Below are 9,599 nucleotides of genomic sequence, written 5' to 3'. Positions count from 1 at the left end.
CTTTTAAAATCCGAACCATCTGTGAAGAAATGTGGCATTTGCACTTATGCACATTAGAAAAAGCTCGCTGGATGCATTTTCTGTCATTAAGCTCCTCAAAATATGGGACCACGTTGTCCATTTGTTCCTAGCTAAAAAAAAGCGAAGAGAGTTTGTGGAAGCGTGAGCCCGCGAATACATAACGAGCTGACAAAGAGATCCGCATCCACACTGAAACTCTGCTGAGAAATCTGGTGCCAGATTGACAAACAAGAGAAACAACTCCCACCTGATCTGTGTATTACTCACCCAATCATGTTCACGTTCTTAACAAAGAAACCAAACAATTCTTACACTAAAAGTCGGGTTTTGTAAATTGAATGAACAAGAACGCTTTAATGCATATTTGTATTTATTAAGATTTATCATTTTAGTTTATTATTGAATATTGAGTTTTAGTTCTGACTTCCATATACTCACCTAACTAATTTTTGGGATTGGCCATTGTTAACACAAAAAAAAACACGAGCAGGTGGCAAACAGACAGGATTTGAAGAAGTCAACAGTTTGGCCACATCATGTAAACGGCTTTACTTGACACTCTCAGCTGTGATGCTTGACTTTAACCAGAAAACACACCTATAGGTCAAAGTTGCTCAAGGGAGTCAGACTGTACACTGTGATAGATATTTACATATCCACGACTATTGATCCTTCTTGTCAGAATAATTGTGTGCTTGATGTGTGACTGGTATCGTGGATGTGCATGTATCTATTTATTTGTGTCAGGTCAAGGAGGTGATTGGTGGACTAACCTCCAGCTGCAACAGTAGATGGGTTCTCACAAGATGTCAGCCCTTTATATAAGGAGCCAAGATGGTGGCAGTGCTGCATGGCCCACATGTGTTCTTGCAGTTAATCTCTGTATTAACCCATAAACTATCAGCTGTTGGGAGGCATTTGTAGCAGAGAGGTGCCATTTACTTTGATGCTGTTTCTTAAGTTTATCTTTGTTAATGCAATTTGAGTGATGAGTGGATGTGATTTGGTTTTGTCATGTTGGTTAGTCTATGTTTATTATGTCTAAATTTGTTTTGTTTGTTATATTGGCCTGCCCTGAAGTATATTTCTCTGCATTAAATCTAATTTCTGACGCATTGTAAATAGGCATAACGACAATTGCAGTACAGTAATTGCAGTTTGTGGTGGCTTTGAACTTGGGGAAGAGGTGTCTTTTTTGCCAGCCCTAGATTAGTAAACACTGTTGCTATTTACCTTCGTTTTCTCTTCTACAGTTTGGTGAGCCTGAATGTATATCATTTCTGCTTTCAGATTGTCAGTCTCATTTATACTTTTTTTTTTCTGCCAGGTGCTTCTCTCTGGACTGATCGGAGTGGTGTCATGGAAGAGACCGCTCTCTCTTGTGGTGAGTGTACTCTGAAAGCCCCCACTCGGGTGCTAATCTGCCAACTCTAAACAAAGCAGTAGTACCTGAGAGGGAGTTTTTTTTTTATTGTAGTAGGATGAGAGGAATAGTGGAGTACAAGACTCTAGCATGTATTCCCATACTGATTCTACCAGTTTCCTGTATTATTACAAAGTATAGACGAGTGTAATGTACATACTACATGAGAATACAAATACTGTCAAATTCTTAAAGACTCCTACTGGTTTGATTACCTGAGTAGCATAAACGACATGGAAACAATAATTACTGGCTAATTTAAATAAAATGTTATTCATGAGATGAGCAGTAAAACCTGAAAGAGTCCTCGAGCTGCCACAATATTACCATTATGTGACAGAGAGCTGGAAAGTCCAACCTTGTTGCTGGTCAAACTTGTTGTATAAAAGTGTAAATGCCTGTGAACGCCGTTTCTACTTCGGGGCATGTTCAGGTTGTGGTAAAATCTCTGGATCACAGCTTCCATGTTGTAGTTTTTACACGGGCAGTGACCTGGAAAAAACTGTACAAGACCAAAGTCAGTTAGAAGTCTTTGCAGCTTTCTGGCCTTGTGCTGTGCTACTCTATTCAAACACAATATTCCTCCATACATAAATAAATCCTACTTTCAACAATGCTAATGCAGACATGAAACCAACAATAAACTAAAAACACTCATTCACAGTCATTCACATTGGTCCACAGGGTATAGAGGGTGGTTACCCAAACTGAGCCTATTAGTACCTGAGGTTTCATGCCAGGTTGGGTCATATAGGGTGGGATAACTTAGCATAATTGTGAATAATTAGAACTAAAAAAGAGACATAAACATTTTCTCCCTGAATGCTTTTAGTTGCCATAACAAATACAGAGGTCAAAGACAGGCAACCCTGCATGCGCAAGATAGCTGGTTTAAATGTGGAATTTTGTGGAATATTTGTTCAAAAACATTTCTAACACAGTTTTGAAATGAAGACACAATCCACCCAGTGGAACGATGTGTCTGACTGAGGCGATCAATCATTTATGGAAAACAACTGAGGTCACGGAGCACAGTCCAGCTTATCCATACTGCAGACTGACATACATCAACCGTGAGAGGAAGAGCATCATTTTTGTGTATGTATTAAGAAGTAAATTAAGAAGTAACTGCATAACATTTGTAAATGCAGGCAGTGTTGCTTTACACCACAAGTGGTGAATTGTAAAACATATGCAGGGATTCATTTGTCTGCTGTAAAAGACCCTTGAACTGACTGCGATGTAGTACCTGCTGTAGCCCACACTCACCTTACCTACATGTGCGATACACCTCATAATTTAACTCTTTCATTTCCAAGCCTTTGTGCTTCCAAAAGACATCCAGGTACATTAGGTTTATCTGTGACTCAAAATGATCTTTCTCTGCCCACATGCTATATCTTTGGGGCTTTCTGGCCCTTAGAGTAGAGATCAGGATTGGAGGGACAGCACAAACTACAAGCCCTTGCCCATTTCCATTTCATGCTCTCTTAATATCATAAATGATCTCATCTCATTTCTGCAGCATTACCACACCGTGTGTCCCTTCTCCATCTCTGCATAGCACTTGCCTCCCTCCCTTTTAGTTTTATCACCTTGCTTCCCCATCACATAAAGCATCAGCATCCCACCCCCCCACCTTCGTTTCTGTGCCTTTGTGTAATATTAGACCAGAGAAAGAGATGTGAATCACCTCAGCTCTTCAGGATCAAAGAAAATATCCCATCACTGAGGTGTGAGTAGAAATTGGTCACACATTGTACACTGTGAAAAAAGTTCAATCCTCTTACCTCTCCATCCCTAAAAAGCATTACTAATTTACTGGAATAGTCTGTGCCTGGTTGTATATAGAGCCATTGCATGGTCCTTTTTCCTGTCTTTAAACCGATCTAAAAAGTAATATCTGGTGTGGTTTTGTGACTTATTAAAGCACCTAATGTTCTGTCCTGACAAGCAAGCTTCTGCATTTCTGGACTTAACTCTGTGCTGACTGGCAGGTGACTAATACACCGGCTGGATACTTTAAGGCCTGGCAATGCTGCACCAGCCCATCTGCCAACTGTGGGTGGCCATGCTCTGAATCATGACTCAGAAAAACTGGAGTTTCTCCAAACATTTATGCAGTATATGTAAGTTATGGATTTAAATGAGTTTGGTCTTTTATAATAACACTAGGTCCAAAGGCTAATCATATCATCCAGACAGATTAGCATTTTACTCAATTTTAACCAATTTAGTCATGAAAGGTAATCGATAGAGGATTAATCTGCGACTATTTAATGGTTTATTAATTGAAATCATGAAAAAAGTTTGTGTCTTTTATGGCACTGTTCATTTTTGTGCGGCTGCTTGGACAGTAAAACATAATTTGAAAGAACAGATTGACACTTTCCATCTTAAGATAACTAGAAGTATTGGAAACACCATTAAAGTATTGAGTAAGTGATTGAAAGACAATAATGGAAACAATGCAGCCATAAATTACATAAAATATGTCAGCAATCCTTTAATATTTTGGATTGTGGTAAATTATTTTCAACTCAGTTTGTATTTTAAGTACTTTGTATTTATCCTGACATGTTAGAGAACCAGATGGGAGAGGTGAGTACTACATAGAAGACGGTGTACGCAGCTCAATGGCTGGAGATGGGATGTGTGTGTGTGCCGAGTGGAAAAATGGATGCCCAGACAACATTGGCTGAATAAAGGATGAAGGATATCCTCCTCATCCACCTTATCTTAAAAAGCTCATAAACATTGTAGTTTTAGAGCCAGTCAAGTAGGGGCTGCATTAATGCCTCGGCAGGGGAGAGTTAGGAGAGAGACAAGACTACCTGCAGTCTTCTACTGTTTGACTGTGATAGATTATGGCTTTGGAGAGAAGAAAGATGGACACAGATAGAGTTAGAGGGCAGTAAGTCCTTGTTTTTCTTTCCTTTTTTTTTTTTAAAAGAAAAGCAATGTGTGACAGCCCCCAGTATTTGTCTGCAGGGGGAACAGTCTGGTTCTGTCCACAACAGCTCTACATTACATGCAACTTGCTGTCCGCAAACAGTTTGCACTTCTGAAATGGCAGAAGCTAATTATTTCCATATGATTTAGAGTTAATCTATTTTAAACTCAGTACAAAATTGGGATCTTATATATTGTATCTTTAGCAAGTATAGTATAGACATGCATGTATTTGCTCTCCTTGTTGAAGAAATGTTCTATTGTGTTACACACTTCATTATCAGTCTATCTGTGTCATTTATACAATGACAGCATTATTTATACTCTACCGTCCTGATCCTAGCATAGAGTTTGAACAATGGAGAGGCACAACAGTTTCTAAAGGTGAAATGATCACTGCACTTGTGAGATGTCAGACAGAAAGAGTCTAACATGTGCAGATACTTTAGGTTGATGTTTCCACAGGGAGGAAGTGCAGAATGTACAGGGCTGCCAGGCTGCTCAGACCACTGAATTTTTTTGCATAGATTGTAACTATCTGACTGCTGAGCTTATTGTACTTTTTAAAGCTGAAGTACCAGTTGCCAATACAACTACAGTATATTCCTGTTTATCGAACATACACATGAGCATAAATAAGGACACAGTTTTCAGTTTCTTTTTCTGTTTCTACTGTGTCGACCTCACTGACAGTCAGCCATCTACATCAATGGGGCAAACTGAAGCACCTCAGCAGTCTGCCCCAGGATAGTTTGGCATGAAATTTGGTACAGACATCCCTTGTGCTCTGAGGATGGATCCCACTGACTTTGATGATGCCAGGACTTTTTTCCACTGCCCTTGTCACTGTGAGCATGTTAACATGCTGGCATTAGCATCACAGAGCTGTCTGCAGCTGTAGGCTCTTCTTATAGTCTATATGGACATGTAATCTGTAGTCAGACGATGTGATGACAAGCAAAAACATGTGTGTAAAGTGGGATTCATTACTCTGTCTTTGACCTTGTTTGTGATATGTCAGAACATACTGTTATTCAAATCACTGTCTTAATCAGGTTACTGTAGTATTGGAATACTGCATTTACTGTGTACATGCATGAGTCACTGAAGGCCAACCAACTGATAGTTAAAGCTTGTGGAACAAGCAGAGCAAATATTTACTTTATTAAACTCTTTACCTATTGTAGATGTGTTTGATTTTGCACTGAATTGTTGTCAGAAAAGGAATTCAAGTTCACGGCTGCTCTTGCCTTCCACTATAATGCAGAAATCAACGGAGCTACAAAAAGTTTATCTCAGCACAAGCAGGTGCTTGACCTGTACTGTGTGCTCTGAGAATATCAAAGCTGCGTCTCTGTTGGGAAGGGTTTTTTTTTTCAGCGCTGGCCCCTGTACGTCATTGTTTTCAATGGAAATGAAATGCTGTTGTACATTCCCAGGAGTGCTTCAAGCTAAGCTTGTTTTCAGCTCTCTCATTGTGGGGAACCTGACAATACTTGGACTATCGAAAAACACGACCAGAGAACTGCTATATGGCGACAACAGAGCTGTCCTGTGGTCAGTGCAGGCACCGCTCCGTCCCCCTGGGACACTGTTTGTTTGATCTATAAAAATTAGAGCCTGCCACCATTTGTCTAGGAGTTTTAAGAAGTTTGATATGAGACAATATAAAAACATTACAACAATGTTATACTGTGTTTGTATATTTTTTTAAAAAACCTACTTAATTAAGTGAACATATTTTTTTATTCCTGGCATAAGAAGATTTATTTTTTAAATCTCAGTCTAGAGGAATTTCCTGCCAAGATTTACAGTAAGTCCCTCAGAAGAACATGTTTACAATCAAAGAACAGAGTAGCTGTAATAATTATGGAGCGGTTAAAGGAGGAAGTCATGGAGACAGAGGAGGTCAAAGTGGATTGATGGGTCAAAAATATGTTTTATTTTTAGGACATGACATACATTTAAATTTCTTATTTCCAGTTACAAATCAAGTTTTTTTTAGCAAATGAATCATTTTAACCTAAACTACAGCGATTTTTCTACAGGGTTAGACGACATGAACCAGCAATATCATTCTGCTAATGGAGGCATTGGACCAGAAAATGCTTCTGTGGGGCTTAAACAATGTATATTGTTTAATTTTGGGGTAGTCTTTTGAGACTCAAAAACAGTATCATTGAAGAGACTTAAATGTGTATTAAAACCAGCAAAATGACCTCAGTGTCAGTGTCTACACAGAAAGTGTGTCTGCCAGGTGTCTGTCACATACATTCATGATGGAACAAATGAACTCGGCAGCTGTTTGATCAATCCAGCTGTCTACACAGCTGCGTTGGTAAAGGCAAAACCTTATTTTCTTGTATTTTACACGTGAAACTCTAGCAATTGTGTGTTGGCAAAAGAAAACTGTGCTGAATAGTGCCCGAATGGATCATGTGCTGATGCTGACATAGGACAGCAAACCTAATAAGAATTCAGTCGCTTGTACTGGTTGCTGAAGCAGAGTTGTTTTAGAGATATATTTCACCAACCAGGGTATGTAGGAGCTGGAAAGTCTGTCACCATCCTGATACTGCTGCAGCACCTTTCAGCTAACAGCTCGTAGTCACCAAGGCAACCCTGGGGCAAAGAGTTTTACACACAGACAGTTTTGATTTAAGTGTGAGGCATCCCAAAATAGTGCCTGGATGTTTCATTAGAAACCATCAACCTCAGAAAGACCTCTATGTGATAGCAAATGTGCATTAAAACATATGAAGAGCTGATACAATGTGTTGACTTGATAGGGATTTAACTCAACCCAAGTAATTAATTACTATTTAATCAGTCAATGTGACTTTAAAATAAGCTGTGATTTAAGATGCAGAGATGCACTGGGGATAAGGGGGATATTGGCTGGGTCATATCAAAGCATCCAAAGGTCAGAGATTAGTTTCCTGTTCTTCAGGCACCTATTTGTATCAGTTCATTTTCACAGAAACAAATTGTTTTACATATTTGAGAGTGAGTATAGAAATATTGTATATTACCAAATTGTTGTATACACACTTGAAGATTCAGGCAGTGCAGAAAGAAGCATGAGTGAGCAATCACAAAGTGCGGTGTTTGTTGTTGAGCTAGTTGAACTTCCAGTACAGCTTAATTTGCAGTGTGTATTTATGTATGGGTGGGTGTGTGTGCGCCTGTTTTTCTTAGATTGAATACAGGAAGAGTGTCTGATTTGCAGAGCCATTTCAGTGACACGCTGATGGCTGAACACTTCCTGGGGATAAATCTGTGTGTGGGGGGGATTTGTTCAGCACCTCTCTCTGCTGTAACACACACACATATTCAAACACATCTTTTAACATATAGGAATCATATTAAGGCATCCCCATCCTCTTCATATGTAGCCAACAATGCACACAAATCACTTAAAGCGCATGCACATTATAACAGTAGAGTTTCCATTACGATCACATAACTACAGCAGGGCCAGCAGGCTGTCAGTGAAAGGCTTTATGAGGTGCTCTCTGTGACAGCCTGTGACCCTGACAGGCCATAAATATTACTGTATTGCATGAAAGAGGGGAAGAGAGAGTGAGAGTGTGACAGAGAGAGGATGTACACTGACTCACTGCAGTAGGAAATAAAAATCTCTACACGGGTGGACTTAACTAAACATTCACAACCAAACACCACCACAACAAAACTACACAGTCTGACATTTTTTTATCATCTAAAGGCTGCATATCAGACCAATATTGGTGGAGACTGAGGGCCTGTCCGGCTCAGTTTTGCCCACCAATAGTTGAGCTATTTTCATAGAGGCCGAAATGGACAAATTAATCCTCTAATTAGGAGTGAAATTAGACGATTAGCAGCCTCTGTTCCTGGCTCTGTGGTAAGCAGGGATTGGTGTGGGAGTGTTTTGTGTGTGTATTCTGAGCCTACCTCAGCTGTAAGTGGACCAACTTATTGCTTTGGGACCCTGGTTTATAGACCCAGCTAGATGGTGTTGGACTCCTCCTCATTTTGAGCTTGTTTCTTGGTTAAATCAATGCAAGCACAGGGTCAGTTTAGTCTTTCATGGCTCAAAACCTCATTGATAGAAAATAACTGTAGCACAATGTTTGATACCAGGGATCTGTACTATAACACACAGAAATGTACCGAAATGTTCCATGAGCTAAGCCTCATGTCCGCTCAGTGAACTGGAGAAACCAGCACCATCTGGTATGGCAAACCACCCCAACACACACAAACTGAAGATCAACAGCTTTCTGCCATGCACACAGAAACAGGCAAACAAACGAGCTATTGTTTTCATAGAAAGCTGATAATCTCCAATTTATTAATGTCATTATGCGTTTACACATCTGCACACAAGTTTTATATGTCAGGCTGATGAGCTGAGCTTTTCTGAGCTTCAGCACAGAACAACATAATTAAATAAGAGACTCAGAGTCTGAGTTTGTTTCCTCAAGAACAGAAGTGATAAAGCTCATAAATCTGTCCCCACAGTCTCTTTTGCTGCCTGCATTTATGGGAACTGTGGACTTTATTTGTCTGTATAAATTTAAATTTAAAGCCTTGTGCATTTCATTCAGTACATCAGTCAATATACTTAAAATTCATTTATTTTGTTTACCGCCTGTCTTTAATAAAATAAAATTTTAACATTCTGCCTTTGTCAACAACCTTTGTCATAATCTGTATATTTGCTCAGAAGGAATTGAAGAATTAAACCAGCCTGTGTTTACAATCTGTGAGAAATCAAACACCATTGTGAGTTTTAAAAACGACTATGAATGTGGAGTCGTAATCTGCCACCGTTAACACTGTATACACCTTTATAATTTTTAGAATAAAACTTTAACAAAAACAACAAAACAACTGAAGTAAATGACAGAATATTAGGCAATCAAATCAGTTTTACTGTGGTTATCAAAGTAAGATTAAACACAGTAATTGTCACTTACATGCAAGTTTACCTTTGGTTCCTAATACACAGTTTCTATACACATACACAGTGTTATACAGACACATTTATTTGACAGAAAGTTTTTTTAAATATGTTTTTCTGTGTATTTTTATCCTGTTTGCTCAACAAATAAAAGTGTTCCAAATCTTGTAATGCCACATTGACAGCACACGATAATAATAAAACCATAGCTGATGAGAAATTCACTGCAGTCAAGCTGACACACACACACACACA

At 39.0% G+C, this 9,599-nt stretch overlaps 1 protein-coding gene across 2 annotated transcripts in view; it reads left to right on the top strand.

The window, feature by feature from the left end:
- The window catches only part of fam189a1 (family with sequence similarity 189 member A1), an 82,101-nt gene that overhangs the window by 34,317 nt on the left and 38,185 nt on the right, over positions 1 to 9,599 (top strand). For both annotated transcript variants that reach the window (XM_067496343.1, XM_067496344.1), the window contains exon 2: positions 1,349 to 1,405. In XM_067496343.1, coding sequence (XP_067352444.1) covers positions 1,349 to 1,405 — 57 coding nt within the window. The remainder of the gene's footprint in view (positions 1 to 1,348; positions 1,406 to 9,599) is intronic.

This window comes from Channa argus, chromosome 2 (assembly GCF_033026475.1).
Source record: "Channa argus isolate prfri chromosome 2, Channa argus male v1.0, whole genome shotgun sequence".
In the NCBI taxonomy this organism is placed as follows: Eukaryota; Metazoa; Chordata; class Actinopteri; order Anabantiformes; family Channidae; genus Channa; species Channa argus.
Note: the sequence above shows the minus strand (reverse complement) of the source record. Positions and strands in the feature narration are given on the sequence as shown.